Source organism: Mastigoproctus giganteus, chromosome 8 (genome assembly GCF_048544385.1).
Source record: "Mastigoproctus giganteus isolate SK-2022 chromosome 8, ASM4854438v1, whole genome shotgun sequence".
NCBI classification, from domain to species: domain Eukaryota; kingdom Metazoa; phylum Arthropoda; class Arachnida; order Uropygi; family Thelyphonidae; genus Mastigoproctus; species Mastigoproctus giganteus.
Genome location: NC_143582.1, coordinates 206,985,884 through 207,008,589, shown reverse-complemented (window position 1 = coordinate 207,008,589; position 22,706 = coordinate 206,985,884). Strand labels below are relative to the sequence as shown.

The window sequence follows — 22,706 nt, the reverse complement described above, 5'->3', positions numbered from 1 at the left end:
TAAGATCCAAATATATGATATCAAAATTATTCCCTGCATCCAGTTCCTTTGTGACCACATCATAGTACCCAATCAAACTGATCAGACAAGACTTCCCCCTAACAAACCCATGCTGTGTCCAAGCTATACTGAAGTTTTATCTAGATGATCCTGCAGTGCCTCTTTAACCAGTGCCTCCATTAATTTCCCCAAAACAGAAGTTAAACTAATAGGTCTGTAATTACTTGTGTGGCCCTTTGATCCTCCTTTGTAAATTATGGTGAACATTTGCACATCTCCAGTCCATGGGGACCTAACCTGAGTCCAAGGAAGATCTCATAATTATGGTTAAGGATTTGCTTACTTTCTTTGCTGCCTCCTTTAATATAACTGGATACATCCCATCTACCATAGGTGCCTTCTTATGTTTATCCTCAAGAATTTCTCCTTCACTTTGCTCTTAGTTATTACAAAATCATCTAGCTCACTGCCACAGTTTAATTCACCTCTGGCATTCCCCTCCCTGAATAACTTCTCATGTGTGAATGTAGATGCAAAATACTCATTTAGTTTGTTAGCTACCTGAGCAGGATCGTCAACAGCTGAACCATCGATATCAAGTGGACCAATATGATTCATCTCTTTCCTGCTAGAGTTTACATAAGTAAAGAACCCTCTGCTGTTTTTTTTTTTGCATACTTTGCAAAAGATTTCCCGTAAACTGCCTTTGCCTGCCTAACCTACTTTGTGACTTGGTTACAGACCAGCTTATATCTATCACATGCTTCCTTGTCACCTGTTAATTTATATGAACTCCATGCATTTTTCTTCTCTGCCACAAGACTCATTAAAAGGGACATCCCTTTTAATGAGTCTCGTGGCAGACTTATCCTTTTTGCACAATATGTTCCCCGTTTCCCGGAAAATAGAGTCACCAACAACAACTAATTCCTTTGGGAATTAGTTGTTGTTATGTTGTTAATTAAGAAAAACAAAATCAAAAGAAGTGCATCCAGTTGATATAGATGAACAGTGCACTGCTGAGTCAGTTTCGTGTGACATAAGCACTGCGAAAGCAAAAATAAGAGTAGGAGTGTGTTATAGGCCTAATGAGTACAATGAACAATTGTACAGAGAAATAGAGTTGGCTAGTAAATCAGAATGTCTTATAATGGGGGATTTTAACTTCCCAGATATTGATTGGAACTTGTAGATTGGTTACTCACACACCAGTAAGACTTTTTTGGATTTATTGGATGATTGTTTTCTGGAGAAGCATGTTCGAGAGGCACCCAGAGAGGGTAATACTCTTGATCTGGTTATCAGCAGTGATCATTCGTGTATTAAGAATTTGCAGATAAAGGAACCACTAGGTGGCAGTGATCACAGTGTACTGATGTGGGATTTACTTAAAGATTTAATTACCATCAGGGGTAAAGGAAAGGGTTTTTGCTTCCGTAAAGGTGAGTACAGTGGTCTCAGACAGTTTTTAAATTCTGTACAGTGGGATCAACTGACGATGTTACCAACAGTAAATTCTAAGTGGGAAGCATTCAAGGAATTAATCGTGGATGCTACTAAAAGTTTCATACCTATTAAGAAATATTGTTCAAGGTTTAGGCCTAAATGGTTATCAAATGAACTAATGAGACTCGTGACAGAGAAGAAAAATGTACGGAATGTATATAAATTATCAAGCGACTCAGAAGCCTATGGCAGATATCAGCTAGTCTGTAATCAGGTCACAAAGGAGGTTAGGCAGGCGAAGACAGATTACGAGAAATCTTTAGCAAATGATGCTAAGAAAAACAGCAAGGATTTCTTTACTTATATAAACGCTAAAAGGAAGGGGATGAATCTGATTGTCCCCTTGATATCGATGGTTCGACTGTTGATGATCCTGCTCAGATAGCAAACAAACTGAACGAATATTTTGCATCTACATTCACACATGAGGAGTTATTCAGGGAGGGGAATGCCAGAGTTGTATTCAACTCTGGCCGCAAGCTAGATATTGTAATAACAGAGAGTAGAGTGGAGGAAAAATTGTTCAAGATAAACATAAGAAAGGCACCGGGGGTGGATGGAATCTATCCAGTTATATTAAAGGAGGCAGCAAAGGAAGTAAGCAAACCCTTAGCCATAATTATGAGAGCATCCTTGGACTCAGGGAAGGTCCTCACGGACTGGAGATGTGCAAATGTATCCTCAATTCACAAAGGGGGACTGAAGGGTGACACGAATAATTAAAGACCAGTTAGTTTAACTTCTGATCTGGGTAAAATAATGATTAGTTAGTTTTTAGTTAGTTAGTTATTTGGAGCATTAGCAACTAAGGCCATATTGCTCCGGGATATGCGGTGGTCATTCCCCGACCTTTCCGCATCCTCCGTATTTGGTGGTGATGGGCTCGAACCCCAGTCTAATCAAGAAGCGTGTGCTACACTCTGCTGCCCCTTCCCACCTGGCTACGGAGGCGCCATAAAATAATGGAGTCACTGGTTAAAGATGCATTGCAGGATCATCTAGACAAGACCGCAGCAATAATTCAAACACAGCATGGGTTTGTTAAGGGAAAGTCTTGTCTGACAAATATGATAGGATATTATGATGTGGTTACAAAGGAACTGGATGCAAAAAATAATTTTGATATCATATATTTGGATTTCAGGAAAGCTTTTGACACTGTTGCGCATGGAAGACTACTGTACAAATTGGAGCAGAATGGTATTAAGGGTAGGCTGCTACAATGGATAAAAGGATGGTTGAGTGCTAGCTTGGGGGGATACAAGGACTAATAGATTAACAGTAGCCACTGGCAGAGGTGAAAGTGATTCTTGCACTGCGTCTATTGGGAGAAGACAGAAGGTGGTAATCAATGGGTGCTGCTCTTCGTGGATTATTGTTATTAGTGGAGCCACAGGGTTCGGTGTTGGGTCCACTGTTGTTTTGTATATTTATCAATGATATTGATGAAGATATATCAGGCTTAGTGTCGAAGTTTGCAGATGATACAAAGTTGGCAGGGTTGTTAATGGCAGTGTGCTACTGCAACAAGATCTAGGTAATTTGGGCAGATGGGCTAAGAAGTGGCAACTGAAGTTTAACCTTAACAAATGCAAAGTACTGCATATGGGTAGATGTAACCCCAGAGAAACGTACCAACTGTGTGGTACTACACTTAAGGTGGTAGAAAATGAAAAAGACCTGGGAGTAATTGTGCAGTCAGATATGAAGTTTTCTGAGCAATGCAGATAGGCTGCCAGGGCAGGTCATGGGGTTTTGTTAATGATATATAGGAATTTTGCTAGCAGGGAAAAGGAGGTGATTGTCCCTCTGTATAAGGCAATGGTCAGGTCACGCCTTGAGTACTACATACAGGTCTGGAGGCCTCATTTTAGGAAGGATGTAGATTTGCTTGAGCGTGTACATAGAAGGGCAACAAGACTGGTGATGGGAATGAAGGGATCCTCTTACCAAGAGAAGCTTAAGTTTTGCAAATTGCAGTGGCTGGAGACTAGGCACCTGCACGGTGATCTGATTGAGGTGTAGAAAGCCTTGAATGGGTTGAGCATGCTGAATTCTGATGGGATCCTTCCACTTGTTCAGATTATGAACCTAAGGGGGCATAAATTCAAATTAAGAAAAGACAGATGAGAATAGATGTGCTGAAATTTGCCTTTAGCCAGCGGGTGGTAAATTGCTGGAACAAACTTCCATCTGTCGTTGTGGAAGTTGATAGGTTAAATAAATTTAACGATTAACTGGACAGGCATTTGAAGGGAATGGTGTGATTTTTTTTTTTTTTTGTTGATGCTGCATATGCTCATACACTTGCTTTATTGCATAACATGCCACTACTACTACTACACAAAGACATTCCCCTTAGCAATATCATGTCCCATTCCTGATTGCTCCACAAACATCAAATAAGCAGTACATTTCAAAATGCTGTGATTCAGAGGACAACTGTTCCCCCCTCAGTTCACCCCTGAGCCACAGCACTCCCATTAGCTTGAGCCTTTTGCTTTGGTGCTGTGGGCTGAGTCATCATTTCGATTCAATTTCAAATAAAATTAATTTCAGTACAAAAATATAACCCTAAACTTATATCCCAATGCAGTTATAACACTATATATTTTATTTTTTATTTTTTTCAGTATGGAGTATTATCTCCAAGTTACGTTATATGATGTTTTCTTATCTCCTGTCAAGTTATATGTATTAATTTATAACGTTATGTTTGTAAAATCTAGGTCATCATTATATGTATTTAGTTAAAAAAGTACAATTTAATTGACAATGAAATTTAATGAGATTAATAAATTTTACTGATTAATTGATAATACTATACTATACTAAGCTAACAGATTTCTAATACAGTGCTACGTGTTTCGCTATCTAGTTTTACGTTAAACCTTACGCTATCTATTTCGGGATATATGTTGTATTGTGTAACAATGGTGGCAAGTTACAAATGGTAAATATACGGACACTAAGTATTAATTAACTTTCAAAATCGCTATCTAAATTCAAAATAAACCAAGGAGCTTGACTAGGTCTATAAGCAACTTATAGAAAATAATTTAATGTAACAATTACGTCAATAAAACGGCTAAATATAATTAAAAACTTAGTGTTCGCCAGAGTTGCAAAATCTTGTACAACACATGGATTGGATACCCTTAACTGATACTAAGTAATAACCTACAAAATCTCTATCTAAGTTCAAATTAAACTAAGTCATTACTAGAAATATAGAGCTACTTCTAGAAAATAAATTAATATGAAAATAAATTAATATGTCAATAAAAGAGCAAAAATTTAAGAAAAAAACTTTTCTATTAGCTGTAACCGTAAAAACTTCATCTGCACGGAGCTAATCTCATTCCCTTGGGGGAACGAGATTGGAGAACATAACAGTGAACCACAAATAAATCTGATTAATCATTTCCAAACTTACAACTTCTTTCTCATATCTTCTTTCATAATTTTCTTTATATATATAAAAATCCCTACACCATCTAATATTGCAGTTTAGAGTAGACATCTAGGATCTAAAATTTTTAATTTTCTTTTAATCTACACTAAATACAAGATAAAAAACAGGGCAATTTGAATCTATTTTATTCACTGGCAAAAGAGGCTATTTTTATTTGCATTTTTTATTTTCCCTTCTGAATCTGTTTTTTTTTTTTTTCCAGCTTTAAAATAAGGTAAGGAAATTTCCCAAATTTATTCAAGATTTACAAGTGATGTGTTGATGAAACAGTGTTTTATTATTATTTCTAAGACACAAAACCTGCTAGATAAGTAGCAGATTCAGTCTCTCACTGAACAGATCTTTTCTGATATCTGCTCAATGACTACTGGGCTCTCTTGCCAATTAATCATTTTTATGTTAATTAATTTTATTTGTTGAAATTATAATTTCTTGTCATAAGTTTTTCCATTCCTCCCAAACAGTTTTTGGAAATATGCTTACAGCTGGCCAGGTTAAGTTTTCTAGTTTCTACTTAGAAAAAAAAAAAAAAAAAAAAAAGAGAGAGAGAGAGCAAGAGATTCTTACATGTCCTTGAAATAAGTAAAAAACTGTAATACAGAAGGTGATAGTAGAAGTCTTGAAATATTACAGAACAACAGATTAAAATGATAGCTAAGAAAAACTGTGATGGAATATTAATGAATAATTGTTTAAAGAGTGATAGAATCATATTTAATAATGGAAACATTTCTAAGCAGAATAATACTGAGGAAAGCTGAATCGTAAGATCGGTAGAATTTTTTTCAGCCTGGTCTGTACTTGTTAACAGGAAAGACTGCTTCTACAGGGAGGGATATACTTAAATAGAAAGAATGCAAGAATATTTGCTGATGCTATCGAGGCAGTGTTAGGTGGGTCGGAAAACTGCTAGATTGGGGGGATACAAGGACTAATAGATTAACAGTAGCCGCTGGCAGAGGTGAAAGTGATTCTTGCACTGCTTCTATTGGAATGAGCAGCAACCTGGAAAACAAGATGCAGGGTATTTCAAAGACTGCCAGAAGTCATTGCGGTACAAGTAAACACATGGGTTATGTTAGGGTAGCTAAGAATAGGAACAGGTGCATGTATACTTGCATGTACACCAATGCTAGAAGTTTGGTAAATAAATTTGATGAATTTGAGGTATTGCTCAGAACATCAAAGGCAGATATTGTTGGGATATCAGAGACGTGGTGTCACACAGATATAAGGAATACAGAACTGGAATTTGGGGAGTACAATGTGTACAGAAAGGATAAACAGGATAGGAAGGAAGGAGGGGTTATGCTATTAGTTAAAAATCACATAAAATCAAAGGAAGTGAAGCCAGTTGACATCGCTGGACAGTGCAGTGTCGAGTCAGTTTGGTGTGACATAAGCATTGGGAGATCAAATTGAAAGTAGGACTGTGTTATAGGCCTAATGACTCTGATGAGTATAATAAGAAACTGTACAGGGAAATAGAGTGGGCCAGTAAATCAGAGTCTTATAATGGGGGATTTTAATTTCCCAGATATTGACTGGAATTTGTGGGTTGGTCACTCACACACTAGCAAGGCCTTTCTGGATTTATTGGATGATTGTTTTCTACATCAGCATGTTCAGGAGGAAAGCAGAGGGAGTAATACTCTTGATCTGATTATCAGTAGTGATTCGTCATGCATTAAGAATCTGCAGATAAAGGAACCACTAGGTGGCAGTGATCACAGTGTGCTGAAGTGGAATTAACTCAAAGAGGTAACTACCATCAGGGGTAAAAGGAAGGGTTTTTGCTTTCGTAAAGGTGACTACGGTGGTCTGAGACAGTATTTAAATTCCGGTGGGACCAACCAATGATGTTACCAACAGCAAATTCAAAATGGGAAGTATCCAAAGAAATTATCTTGGAAGCTACTAGGGCTTTACATACCAACTAAGAAATATTGTTCAACGTTTAGGCCTAAATGGATGTCAGATGAACTAATTAGACATGCAGCAGAGAAGAAAAATGCATGGGATACATATAAATTAATGGGTGACATGGAAGCCTATGATAGATATAAGCTGGTCTGTAACCAAGTCACAGAGATTAGGCAGGCAAAGGCAGATTATGAGAAATCCTTGGCAAAGGATGCACAGAAAAACAACAAAGAGTTCTTTACACAAGTAAACTCTAGAAGGAAAGGGATGAATCAGATTGGTCCACTGGACATCGATGGTTCAACTGTTGATGATCCTGCTCAGGTGGCTAGTGATGCTACCTCAGGAAGCTCAGTGATGATACTGAGCTTGTGAAAGACACCGCAATGTTATCTTATTTTGGTCGCCTTTTCACTTCTTATCTTTATTTTTAATTTCCTGTCTATTTCTTCTTCCTTTTCTTCTTCATACCATATATCGCTACATTCCTTATTCATTCAGTTGAACTCACAGTGTATACCGTATATTCTATAGGTTTAAATCAAAATCTTCTTCACATTTCTACATACTATATATATATATATATATATATATATATACACACACACACACACACACACACACACACACACACACACACGTTATGACTGTAGGGTACGTTTTGCTAATGCAGTGTCCCTGATCCATAAGCTATATTATCTTCCTTTTCGTACAGTCACATTCCACCCCTATGATTAATTAGCTTCTTAATACAATTATTCTTTACAGGATTTATTTATTATTTACAGAACAAAATTTATTGTTAAAATAATTACGATAAAGGCTATATATATAATGTAAATAACAGTTAAATAAGTAAACAAGAAATAATGACATGTTTCTGTTTGCTGAAATATTACAAAGAAGTATGATCAAAATGGTTTTGGATTATGTCCAGATCAATGTTACTTTATGCTGGCCCAAACAAAACTACAACATAGCCCTAGATTACCACAATTATGTCATCGGCATATGATAGATTGGCATTCAATAATGCAGATCAGCATTCACTTCTCAAACTATTTTAATGCTTGAACTGCAAAAATACCATGCTATTTTACTGATTTGTTATAAGAAAGGCTATTTTAAGCATGCAAAGTTCAACAGAAACAAATCCTTAATATATGACTGACAGGCCAAGAGTGATTACTTTTGGTACAATCCCCATATTACTTACCTTCCAGTCCTCTTTAAACCATTCTCTTCTCTCTCTCTTTCCTCCTCTTCTTTTAATAATTGTTTAGCTTCTATTACATCTGATTTTTTTCGTGCCTCCTATGGAAAGGAAAACAAAAAATAACAGGTCAGAGAAAAACAGAAATTGTGAACTATTGTTACAAAAGACTAATAATCTATTATAGTGAGGAAACATTTTTTTCCACATCATATTTTGTTTTAATATTGTTAAAATAATTACAACCCCTGGCTTTTTGGCCGTGAAGGGCATTAAAGATTATCTCTCTCTCTCTCGCTACAATAAAACCAGACCCACAATTCAGAAACAGATGTTTTGCTAGTTTAAGTGCAAGAATATTTGTTGATTCTACCCAAGCATTATTAGGAAGGATTGATAACTGCTAGCTTGAGGGAATGATACACAGACTAATAGGTAAAATAATAAGAGGAGTATACCTCAATATAGTGCGTAGAACACTTCCGTATGATACCCTCCAGAAATTAAAACGGAAAAATCAACAACTTACCGGTACATTTGAGTAAAATATAAATAATTAAAAAAATCAATTTAACACAATTCAAATCAATTTAAAAACAATTAAAAATCAAATTAATGCAATTAAAAGAATCTAACGAAAATATTCAAAACGATTTTTCTTCCTGAAGCTGACAACACTTTGACCGTATGTCGTGATCACAGGAATGAAAATTACCGAATCGGGATAAACCTGATACTTAAATAGAGATTATTTGTCTTTGCGCATGCAGGTCCACGCATCGGAGATCAAATATGGCTGCTGAACATTAACAGAATTCTCGTGTTATTTAATTTCAATGGTTTCTGCAATTAATAGTCGCATATAATTACGTTGAACGTTAAGTATTTTGGCTTCGTTAAATAAAAAAGTATGTTTTTCATTAATGGCATGAAAGGCTAATTCTGACGCTGCATGTTGATTTACACGAATATTAAGAGAAAAATGGGTCGAACCCTGATAAGACGAGTCGCAATCACCGCAAGAAATGTTGTATACCAGATCATTAATTTGTGTTGTGAACGCTGAAAGAACCGAGCGATTGTTCAGTATAGTGTGTAACTTCCGTATTGGCCTAGCTACAATTTTAAATTCGGTATCTTTAAAGAATCTGTTAATCTGTTTGTGCCACTGTTCAACATATGGGACAGAAATAAAGTATTTTTTGATATTACTATTGTTGATTGGTGTAGTATTTTGTATCCTATCCTTAGCTTGTACCCTAATTCGGTTTATTGTGGTAATGGAATAATCCCTGTTTAAGAATCTGCTAGTTAATATTTGTATTTCTGAGTCCAAAGCAGATTCCGTCGTTGAATATTTATAGGCATTAAGAAATTGATTAAAGATAATCGATCTTTTGTAGGTGAACGGGTGATAGCTATTATAATGTAGAAGCATACCAGTGTTTGTAGGTTTTCGATAGATGCTAAGTTGTATTTTATTCGAGTCCCGGGTAAGCGTGAAATTTAGAAAGTTTAATGACTTAGTATCCGTATCCTCCCTTTCCAATGTAAATTTGAGTCTAGAATGAATATTATTAAACGAATGTAAGATGTCTTGGATAGTATTACTATCGGTAATAACTAGAACATCATCTAAATACCTCCCATAGTATGCGATACGGGTTCAAAAAGGTGTTAAATGTATCTGTTCAATCGTTGAGAAATGATCTCTAACATTAAGCCACTCAGGCTCAAACCCATTGGTAATCCAAAAATTTGTTTGTATACCTTGTCTCGAAAGGTGATGTAGTTAGTTTCAACTAACAGTTTAATTAAGTGAAAAATTTCCTTAATAGGTAGCTTCGTATAATTAATTGGTGTCGAGTTTTTATTTAACATATCCCAAATAATATCTAATGTGTATTCAACCTTTACATTTGTATATAATGAGGTAACAACATCTAGTGAGAATAAATTGTCATTGTCGCCGAGTCTACAGTCTTTAAGCTTATTAAATAATGTATCGTAGTTCTTAATCCCAAATTGTATTACCTGTCTAAAGGGTTTTATAATGTTATATACATCTGTAATGTTATATACATATTTTCGTTAGATTCTTTTAATTGCGTTAATTTGATTTTTAATTGTTTTAAATTGATTTGAATTGTGTTAAATTGATTTTTTTAATTATTTATATTTTACTCAAATGTACTGGTAAGTTGTCGATTTTTTTCGTTTTTTCCGTTTTAATTTAATTTCTGGGGAGTATCATACGGAAGTGTTCTACGCACTATATTGAGGTATACTCCTCTTATTATTTTACTAATATTATCAACGTAGAACATATTGAGTAGTACAGCTCTGATTCATACTATCTAACAGACTAATAGGTTAACACCAGCTGCACACAGAGGACTGCCAAGACTCCTCATGAGACAAGCACATACATGTACTGCATTACGGTTACTAAGAGCAACAAGAGATGCATTAGCAGAGGCATATGATGCAAGAAACCAAGCTTATGCAGCATCAGCCAAAAAAAAAAAAAAACGCTCCGATTTCAGCCCTCTGTTCATTCCAAATACCTGTCTCCAGCTCAGCCTTAAATCTGCTGGCTAAAGGCAAGCTTCCGCACATCATCCTACAACTGTCTTTCCTCAATTTTGATTTATGCCCTCTCAGGTGATTATTCTGAGCAAGAGGAACAATCCCATCAGCATTGAGCAAGCTCAAACCATTCAAGGCTTTATACAACTCAATCAGATCACCTCGCAGGTGCCTAGTCTGCAGACACTGTAATTTGCAAAACTTAAGCCTTTCTTTGTAAGAGCAACCCTTTGTTCCATTCACTAATCTTGTTGCCCTTCTCTGTACTCATTCCAACAGCTCTACATCCTTCTTAAAATGAAGCCTCCAGACCTGTATACAGTATTCAAGGTTTGGCCTGACCATTGCCTTATACAAGGGGATAATCACCTCCTTATCCCTGCTAGAAAAATTCCTGTATATCATTGACAAGACACTATGAGCTACTCTTGCAGACCATCTGCACTGCTCAGAAAACTTCATATCTGCCTGCACAATTACCCCCAGGTCCTTTTCGTTCCCTACCTCTGTCAGTGTATACCAGAGAGTTGATACATCACTCTGGGGTTACTGGTTCCCATATGTAGTACTTTACATTTGTCAATGTTAAACTTCATTTGCCACGTCACGGCCCATTTGCTCAACTTTTCTAGATCCTGTTGCAGCAGCGTACTGTCATTAGTTTCCTTAACAACCCTGCCAACCTTCGTATCATCTGCAGACATGGACATTAAGCTTGATATACCATCATCAATATCATTTATAAATACAGAAAACAACAATGGACCCAACACTGAACCCTGAGGGACTCCACTAATAACATTAGTCCACAAAGAGCAGTGTCCATTGATTACTACTCTGTCTTTTCCCACTCAACCATCCCTTTATCCATAGCAGAAATTTGCCTCCAATGCCACACTGCTTCAATTTGTCTTCCATGTGGAACAGTATCAAAAGCCTTTCTAAGATCCAAATATATGATATCAAAGTTATTCCCTGCATCCAGTTCCTTTGTGACAACATCATAGTATCCAATCAAATTGATCAGACAAGACATCCCCTTAACAAAACCATGCTGTGTCCGAGCTATAACTGAAGTTTTGTCTGGATGATCCTGCAGTGCTTCTTTAACCAGTGCCTCCATTAATTTCCCTGGAACAGAAGTTAAACTAACAGGTCTATAATTACTTGTGTCGCCCTTTCGTCCTCCTTTGTGAATTGGGGTCACATTTGCACATCTCCAGTCCATGGGTACCACCCCTGAGTCCAAGAATGCTCTCATAATTATGGCTAAGGGTTTGCTTACTTCCTTTGCTGCCTTCTTTAATATAACTGGATAGATCCCATCCACCCCGGGTGCCTTTTTTATGTTTATCTTCAACAATTTCTCCTCTCAGTTATTACAAAATCATCTTGCTCACTGCCAGAGTTTAATTCATCTCTGGCATTCCCCTCCCTGAATAACTTCTCATGTGTGAATGTAGATGCAAAATACTCATTTAGTTTGTTAGCCACCAGAGCAAGATCATCAGCAGTTGAACCATCAATATCCCGTGGACCAATCTGATTCATCCCTTTCCTTCTAGAGTTTACATAAGTAAAGAACTCTTCACTGTTTTTCTTTGCATCCTTTGCCAAAGATTTCTCATAATCTGCCTTTGCTTGCCTAATCTCATTTGTGACTTCGTTACAGACCATCTTATATCTATCATAGACTTTCATGTCACCCATTAATTTATATGTATCCCATGCATTTTTCTTCTCTGCCACATGTCTCATAAGTTATATTAAAGTTATATTAAAGGAGGCGGTAAAGCAACTAAGCAAACACTTAGCCATAATTATGAGAGCATCCTTGGACTCAGGGGAGGTCCCCATGGACTGGAGATATGCAAATGTATCCCCAATTCACAAAGGGGAGATCGAAGGGTGATATGAGTAATTACGGACCAAGTAGTTTAACTTCTGTTCCGGGTAAAATAAAGGAGTCACTGGTAAAAGATGCAATGCAGGATCATCTAGACAAGATCGCAGCAATAATTCAGACACAGCACGGGTTTGTTAAAGGAAAGTCATGTCTGACAAATTTGATACGATATTATGATGTGGTTACAAAGGAACTGGATGCAAAAAATAATTTTGATATCATATTTGGATTCCAGGAAAGCTTTTGACACTGTTGCGCATGGAAGACTATTGTACAAATTGGAGCAGAATGGTATTAAAGGTAAGTTTCTACAATGGATAAAAGGATGGTTGAGTGGGAGAAGACAGAGGGTGGTAATCAATTGGTGCTGCTCTTCGTGGACTAATGTTATTAGTGGAGTCCCACAGGGTTTGGTGTTGGGTCCATGTTATTTTGTATATTTATAAATGATATTGATGAAGGAATATCAGGCTTAGTGTCGAAGTTTGCAGATGATATACAAAGTTTGGCAGGGTTGTTAATGACAGTAATAGCAGTGTGCTACTGCAACAGAATCTAGAAAATTTGGGCAGATGGGCTAAGAAGTGGCAATTGAAGTTTAACCTTGACAAATGCAAAGTACTGTATATGGGTAGAAGTAACCCCAGAGAAACGTACCAACTGTGTGGTACTACACTTAAGGTGGTAGAAAATGAAAAAGACCTGGGAGTAATTGTGCTGTCAGATATGAAGTTTTCTGAGCAATGTAGACAGGCTGCCAGAGCAGGTCATGGGGTTTTGTCAATGATATATAGGAATTTTGCTAGCAGGGAAAAGGAGGCGATTGTCCCTCTGTATAAGGCAATGCTCAGGCCACACCTTGAGTACTGCATACAGGTCTGGAGGCCTCATTTTAGGAAGGATGTAGATTTGCTTGAGCGTGTACAGAGAATGGCAACAAGATTGGTGAGGGGAATGAAGGGATCCTCTTACCAAGAGAGGCTTAAGTTCTGCAAATTCCAGTGGCTGGAGACTAGGCACCTGCGCGGTGATCTGATTGAGGTGTATAAGGCCTTGAATGGGTTGAGCACACTGAATTCTGATAGGATCCTTCCACTGGTTCAGATTACGAACCTAAGGGGGGCATAAATTCAAATTAAGAAAAGACAGATGTAGAATAGATGTGCGGAAATTTGCCTTTAGCCAGCTGGTGGTTAATTACTAGAACAAACTTCCATCTGTCATTGTGGAAGTTGATAGGTTAAATAAATTTAAGGAGGAACTGGACAGGATTTGGAGAGAATAGTGTGATTTTTTTTTTTTTTTTTTTAGCTGATGCTGCATAAGCTCATACACTTGCTTTCTTGTATCGCATGCCACTACTACTACATCCATTTAGGCCTAAACCTTGAACAATATTTTTTAGTTGATATGTAAAGCCTAGTAGTTTTCAAGATTACTTCTTTGAATGCTTCCCATTTTGTATTTGCTGTTGGTAATATCATCAGTTGGTCCCACTATATAGAATTTAAATACTATCTCAGACCACCATAGTCACCTTTACGAAAGCAAAAACCTTTCCTTTTACCCCTGATGGTAGTTACCTCTGAGTAAATCCCACTTCAACACACTGATCACTGCCACCTAGTGGTTCCTTTATCTGCAGATTCTTAATGCATGAAGAATCACTACTGATAATCAGATCATGAGTATTACTCCCTCTAGTTGCCTCCTGAACATACTGATGTAGAAAACAATCATCCAATAAATCCACAAAAGCCTTGCTAGCGTGTGAGTGACCCACACACAAATTGCAGTCAATATCTGGGAAATTAAAATCCCCCATTAAAAGACTCTGATTTACTGGCCCACTCCATTTCCCTGTACAGTTTCTTATTATACTCATCAGAATTATTAGGCCTATAGCACAGTCCTACTCCCAATTTTGATCTCCCAATGTTTATATCACTCCAAACTGACTCGACACTGCACTGAACAGCGATGTCGACTGGCTTCAATTCCTTGGATTTTATGTGATTTTTAACTAATAGCATAACCCCTCCTCCCTTCCTATCCTGTTTATCCTTTCTGTACACATTGTACTCCTCAAACATCTGATCCTAACCTAACTGGCCAACTGATCTTAACCTGGATAGAATCAACTAGCGTATGGACCACCTCATTCCTCAGTGGCAACTTGCACACGGCTCTCTTGATGTCTTATTTATCGTCCTTCCCGGGTTCCCCTTTCAACTGATGGCGCTTATTGCTCCAATGATAACCTGGAGGATACTTTCGCCTACATCCTCCATATTTCTAGCTATACCCTCTTTTCTTGCGTACACTCTGTACTCCACCGACTCTACCTTTTTTTTTTTTTTTGTGTCCGTCCAGGAAGCTCTGGCGACCCTGGCGGAGACAAGCCAGAGAATAATGGACAGACTGGCTATCTCCTAGTGGTGTGTGTGGGCAACGTGGAGTCCCACCAGAGGCCCTACGGCCAAATGCCAGGACACACAACAGAACCTAACAGAATATGTCATATACAACACACAACACTTTTCTGGCATTTACAGTAGTACTGTATTCCTTCACAGCGAACATATGGCGCAGATGTGGGAAACCACAGGTGGCGCCTGACCCTAATACTATGCACACTATGTACTCCCCAAATTCTAGTTCTGCATTCCTTATATCTGTGTGACACCACGTCTCTGATATCCCAACAATATCTGCCTTTGATGTTTTGAGCAATACCTCAAATTCATCAAATTTATTTAACAAACTCATAGCATTGGTGTACACGCAAGTATACATGCACCTGTTTCTATTCTTAGCTACCCTAACACAACCCCATGTGTTTACTTGTACCGCAATGACTTCTGGCAGTCTTTGAAATACCCTGCATCTTGTTTTCCAAGCTGCTGCTCATTCCAATAGAAGCAGTGCAAGAATCACTTTCATCTCTGCCAGCAGCTACTGTTAATCTATCAGACCATGCATCACCGCCCCCCCAAAATAGCAGTTTTCTGACCCACCTAACAATGTCTCGATAAAGGTATACTTCTTTGTATGCTAATGCTAGGAGTATAGTAGTTGAAGCACTAGTTAAGTCATCAAATGTAGACATTGTAAGATTAATGGAGACATGGTTCCACTCATACATAAGCAATATGGAATTTGAATAGGGCGAGGACAATAAAAAGAAAAAAAAAAAAAGTTTCTTGGGGAGAAGGGGACCCTGAGACCAAATAACTAGGCATGGTGTAAAAAAGCATATAAAAGTTCCTAGCATCTTTGATAAGATTTCGACTTGGGCCTTTGCTGCCCAGTGTGTGGAGGACAATGATTTTAATCCTTGTGCAAACCCACAAAGACTTGTGTGCAAGGGAGAGACAGAACAAGACTGGGGGAAGGGTTATGATGATCTTGGTTAAGAAGAATTTGGAGTGCAAGGCATGCACCCAGTTGAAGTGGGTGACCAGTGCAATGTTGCCTCAATTTGTTGTGACATAGACACTGGGAAGACAAAAATGTGAGAATAAGTATATTATAGGTCAAATGATTGTGATGAGCATAACAAACATCTACACACATAAAATGAGTGAGCCAATAAATTCAAATGCGAGGGGTGATCCATTTAATTTGCAGACTGGTGCAAGATTTTATGCTTACCACACAAACTTTCCATAACTGCCACTAGAGGCTCTCTCCCCAATCACTACTCAGCATACAAGTTCTTGTTGAGCTAGTGTTGCATGAAGAGAGTAGCCAGATGTCACTGAAGATCATTTTGAAGGAAGTATCATGTAGGATATAAAGATTTAACAGCAATATGTGATTTGTTATTGTGTCAGACATGGCTTAAATGCATCGGAAACATTTAGAGATGAATTAAGCATATGGTATTGAGTGTCTTGGTAGAACAGCTATATTTAAATGGCACAAGCAATTCAGTGAAGGCTAAGCCTGTTGCAGGTGAACAAAGACCTAGTCAGCTTTCCTCCTCAACAACTCCTGAGCAAATCAAAAACCCAGGAAAACTTGGATGAAGACAGGCATATCACACCTCGTGAATTAGCTGTTAGAATGTCCATTTCATATGGTACTGCTCACAATATTGTGAAAGACCACCTGAAATTGTTATGAAGCTGTGCCCTCTGGATTTCGCACAATTTGACTCCAGAAGGAAAACAGCAAAGAGTAGGGGATATCCCCTACTCTTTGCTGTTTTGCTAAAATGATCAGAATGCTTGATAGTTTCGAAACATAGGGTCAAAACGTCTTAAATCGAATAGTGATGTGATGAAACTTGGCTTTTTCACAATAATACAGAGACAAAACAACAGTCAAATGAGTAGAAGCATTTTGATTCACCAAGGCCTAAGAAATTTTGAGCTTCTCATTCGGTTGACAAACAAGTGGTTCTTGTGTTTTTTGACATAAAAGGCATTCTTGTTACACATTTTGTGCCTCATGGAACAACTATGAATAAGGAAGCATACTCTGAGATTCTCAGAGTCAAACTTTGCCACACATTCATGAGAAATGTCAAGAACTTTCCAGTGTGAAGTGGTTTCTCCATTAAGAAAATGCCAGGCCATAAAGCTATTACTGTACAGCCAATGATCACTGCCATAGGTGCCAAGGTTCTGTCACATCCCCCTTATTCACCAGGCTTAGCCCTGTGTGATTTCTTCTTGTTTCCATGTCTGAAGAAAACTCTGAAAGGCAAGCATTTCACATCCAAAACAATGCGTGCAGAGCTGCAACAGAAGCACTTCACAGTCTTTCGAAAAATGGCTTGCAGGAAGCATTTAATGCATGAGTACGATGGTGGCAAAAGTGTGTAAAGTACAAGGGAGAGTATTTTGAGAAGATGAAATCCACAGAAGATTCAGATGATGACAATTAAAATAAGAACTTTCACCAGTCCAAGAATGAAATGACCACCCCCTCATATCTTATAAAATGGGGAATTTTAACCCTATGTGATACAGATGTTGTCTCCCACAGCAGCAAGACTTTTGTGGATTTATTCAATGACTGTTTCATGTTGAAGAAGCAATGAGAGAAAGTAATACTGTTGATTTGGCTATCAGCAGTAATTCTTCATGCATTAAGCATATCAAGTAACGGATCCATTAGATGGAAAATATCATATATTGATGTGGCAGCTACTGTCAGGGATAAGGGAAAAGAAAGAGATTTTACTTTCATAAAGGCAACTACAGCAGTTGTATAAAATGTTTAAATTTCCTTCGGCGAGACAAACTAATGATTTTAACAACTGAAAATTCTAAATGGCAACCATTTAGGAAAGTAATCTTAGAAAGTACTAAGCTTATTATACCAACCAAAAGATACTGTTCCAGATTTACACCTATATGAATGTCATATGAACTGATGAGACTAGTGGCAGAGAAGAAAAATGCATGGGATGCAAAGGTACAAATTAGCAGAGAACACAGAAACCTATAGTATGTACAAACTAAACTGCACTCAAGTCACAAAGGGAATTAGGAAAGATAAGACAGATTATGAGAAGTCTTTGGCTAAAAATATAAAAAAAAGTAGCTTAAAAATGCAAAAGAGTTTACCTCAGTATTTCTTCATAGGATGACTTCTACACTCTCCAAGTAAAATTGATTTAAAAATGCATAAAAAACTTATTTAAAATAATTTAATGTGTTCATTACTCTTAGCACATGAACAATCCGACGTGGCGGGATCACAGTCGAAAACCCCAACCCAACCCCAGACATATCAAACCTCGAGTAACTGAGGGCATTAAGTCAAATATATAATATAAAAATAGATGCTGATAAAAATTATATCGTGGAAAAAATAAGTTTACCAAACAAAGAATGCGACAACGAAAATAATTTACGACAATTTCCTTCCTTAAGTGGACCAAGGCGCCTCCATAGCCAGGTGGGCAGGAGCAGCAGTGCGTAGCCCACTCTTCTTGATTAGACTGGGGTTCGAGCCCGTGACCACCAAATACGGAGGATGCGGAAAGGTCAGGGAATGACCACCACATATCCCAGAGCAATATGGCCTTAGTTGCTAATGCTCCTAAAAAAAAAAAAAAAAAAAACACCTTCCTGTTTGGGATCTCGTGTTCTAGTTTGAAAATTATATATACAAATTAATAGCTTCCTCTATTGTTGATGAATTATCAGACTCCACCACTACTTCAAAAGAAAAATTCCTTTACTGCAGTTTTAAAAAAAATAATAAAAAATTCTAATCATTGTCAACACTGAGTCCTTTTAAACCATTAAAAGGTCCATATTTAAATGCAGTTCTCTAATAAATCTTTTACTGTGTTTTAAATGCCACATATGCACAAAAAAGAAAATTTTAGGACCTGGCCTTTAGTCTATAACAATTCTTATTCCTCTTATATCATCTTTTCAAGTCATATCCTAGAACAAGTAACTTGACTGTTTAACAGAAACCATATCATTGAAAATAACTTAGTACACCAAAGCACTGGCCATGCTAAGTGTATGGTTGACTAATTCAAATACAGTGGAACTTCTCTATTACGAACTTCTATTTAACGAATTTCTCTATATTACGAATTTTTTCGCAAAACATTGCACCTTGAAACGAAATTACATGTAAAATTAACCCCATATAGCGAAGTGTTAGTCTCTCTATAACGAATTTTTAAAAATATACGACCTCCTTCCCTCCGAAATTACGCATTAGCATCTGGAATTAATCATTCTTTTAGTGAATACTTGTGGTCATTGACGCCCGTAGGAAGGTCTTTGTTTCATATTTGTTACAGTTATAAAACCAAATGGGTTTTCTTAAAAGTGGTCATAAACTTTACAATAAATAGGATAGATTTGTAAATTGATGTTGGCTCAGGGGAAAACGAAATTCGCTGCGGTAAGCCTTTAGCGTGCTGCGGCGGCAATACATAGAATGATGCCATAGTCGATTTTTAGTAACGAACGCCTACTGAGTGACATTCGCTTCTCACCTCAACCGTACCACGTGACCTTCCTGTCAATCATTATGTGATATGTCCGTTCTCATCTAACTGGACTCCTAGTAGATGGTTTTCATGAAAAAAAAAATTTTTTTATTTAGTTCTTTTAGAACAATTTGTCATCAATCACATAGGCTATATGCTCTTGTATTTTTTTTTTTTTTTTTTGAAAAGTAACATACAGCATACATTAACCGTAAATTTTATATATGAATGAAAGTCGTATATTTCTTCAAAGTGATTGATAGGAAAAGTCACGTGATACTGTTGAATTGGCAAGCAAACGTCATTGAGTAGGCGGTACCTGTACTAACAATTCACTATATGGCCAGCGCAGCGAAGTTTGCGGTGTATGTATCGGCAAGAGCTATAGTCCAGTGATTTTTACATTTGGGGAAAAAATGTCGAAGAGAAAATGTTTAAGTATTAATGATAAAGTAAAGATTCTTCATGATATTGACCAGGGTTTTAAGAAAAAAGATATTGCGGAGAAATATGGCATACCTGCAAGCAGCTTATCTACGATTTTAAAAAATCGAGAATCAATTTTAAATGCAATTGAAGGAGCAGCAGACAAGAAGCGAATTAAGTTGTGTATATACGAAGATGTTGATAAAGCTGTTCTAAAATGGGTGCAAATGATACGTGAAAAGAATATACCAATATCGGGTCCAATAATTAAGCAACAAGCTCTGAAATTTGCACAGTCCCTGGGACATACAGAATTTAATGCGAGCACTGGGTGGCTAGATAAATTTAAGAAGCGCCACAGAATTGTGGAAAAGGTTATTTGTGGAGAAAGTGTTAATGTAAGTGAAGAAGACTGCAACAGTTGGAGGAACAATACCTTAAAGAAGATTTTGGAAGAATATGAACCTAAGGATGTTTTTAATGCTGACGAAATGGGTTTATTCTTTAAATGTTTACCGAATAGAACTCTTGCTTTTAAAGATGATAAATGTTTTGGCGGAAAACAAAGCAAAGAAAGAATCACTGTGCTAGTTGGAGCAAATATGACAGGAAGTGAAAAATTAAGACTTTTAGTAATCGGAAAATCAAAAAACCCAAGATGTTTTAGAGGCACAAAATCTTTGGAAGTTGACTACACCTTTAATAAAAAAGCATGGATGACCAGTGATATCTTTGAAGACTGGATATTAAAACTAGACAAGCGTATAACAAAAGAAAAAAGGAAAATCGTGTTGGTAACTGACAACTGTCCAGCACATCCTGCCAGTATTTCTGCCAAACTTAAAAGTGTGAAGTTATTGTTTTTACCACCAAACGTGACGTCAAAACTCCAGCCAATGGACCAAGGCATAATTAAAAATTTTAAATTTCATTATCGAAAGAGAATAATAATGAAGATTGTCAATGCGTTATCAGAAAATAGAAACTTGGAAGTTACAATTAACCTTAGAGATTGCATCTCTGAACTGGCAAAAGTTTGGACAAACGATGTCACTGAATACACTATTCAAAATTGTTTTTCGAAAGCGGGATTTGCATTGAATGCAGAAGTCGAACATCAACTGGATGAACAAGATGAACTGCCCCTTTCACAACTGAAAAACTTTTGGAAAATATTAGAATCGTCCGGAAACATCGAAAATGAAATAACACTGGATAGTTATGTTTATGTAGATCAAGACCTGACTACAACAGAACATCCAAATGAAGATGAAATACTGCTGAACAGTGTTAGACACGACCATGATCACGAAGAAATTAACGATGACGCTGAAGACACATCAGAACAACCCGTAGAAAAGCCAACTCGTGAAGAAATGATTAACGCTTTTAAAACGGTTCGTATGGGTCTACAGTTTTGTGAAAATGTTCCTGATAATGTTTTTAATGCTCTGAACAAATGTGAGGTTTTCTTTGAGAATCAGACATTTTTTAATTGTACTGTGCAAACGAAAATTACGGATTTTTTTTAATTTGTGATACTTACTGGCGAAAATTGTGTAAGCGTAATTTAAATAAGTGTTTTTGAAATAAAATACATTAAAAATAAATGTAGATTCATTTTCATTTTCTAATTAAATAACAATTTCTAATAAAAAAGATATTCTCTGTATAACGAAATTTCTCTATAACGAATTTTTTCGCTGGATTTATAGAATTCGTTATAGGGAAGTTCGACTGTATATGGAAACAGGATTGAATGGGCTAATATGTATAATTCATAAATAATTTCTGTTTCGCTTCATTTGTTCAAAGCTTATAGAGTTATTATTCTGTTGGCATTCACACTGTAGGCATTTTGATATCCCCCCATGTTTTATCTTTAGCTTTATCACATTCTAAAACATTCCATTTCAGGGTAATTTTTTCCACTTTCTCTATAGGTGATAACACAATCCAAATAGGATCCCGCCACACACACCTGGTGAAAGAACAGTCACTACACTAGAAATTCATTGCCTCCTAATCTGGTACTTGTGCATCATAAAACTCCAAAACATACAACCGCCCACAAACCTCCTGATAATATACTGTCCAATATGATGTTTCTGTAACTGCAATATATGAATATCTTGTATATGATTTTCTAAAACTGTATTATGACATATTTTCTAAAATCTACCATAGATTCTCAAAATCATGGACCAGTGTTTCACATTCAAAATAAAATGTTTTTTAAACTGTAATACAGGCAACCCCTGCTTAACGCTGATAATTCGTTCCTGAAAAACAGAGCGTTAAGTGAATCAGCACTAAGCAATCACCGTATTCCCATAAGGTAACACGTATTTGTGAGTTGTGGTCTATGCTGTAGATATTTCCTAATCAATAATAAACGGTAGTGAAAAGACACACAAATGTCAGTCAAAATATTTAATACACAAAAATGTATACATATAAAATATTCTATATTACATATGTATATAGTTATGTGGTAACTAGATTACGTATCAAAATTAAACTTAAAATGTCAAATAAAATCATGAATTTATTAATCTGATGGCCCTGGGCTGTCGAGTTTTCATCATCTTTGGACTGAAAAATGTGTCAATTTTAGGTTGTACTTTGTCCCTCTTCCTCTCATTGTACAAAATCATGTAGGGATTCATTTCTTTATTTATATTTCTTATTACCT

At 36.8% G+C, this 22,706-nt stretch overlaps 1 protein-coding gene across 1 annotated transcript in view; it reads right to left on the bottom strand.

Annotated features, from left to right (window-relative positions):
• Window positions 1–22,706, bottom strand: part of LOC150082228 (electroneutral sodium bicarbonate exchanger 1-like) — a 313,808-nt gene that overhangs the window by 139,609 nt on the left and 151,493 nt on the right. The window contains exon 10 of the mRNA XM_090380066.1: window positions 8,121–8,218. Within this exon, the coding sequence (XP_090236192.1) occupies window positions 8,121–8,218 (98 nt within the window). The remainder of the gene's footprint in view (window positions 1–8,120; window positions 8,219–22,706) is intronic.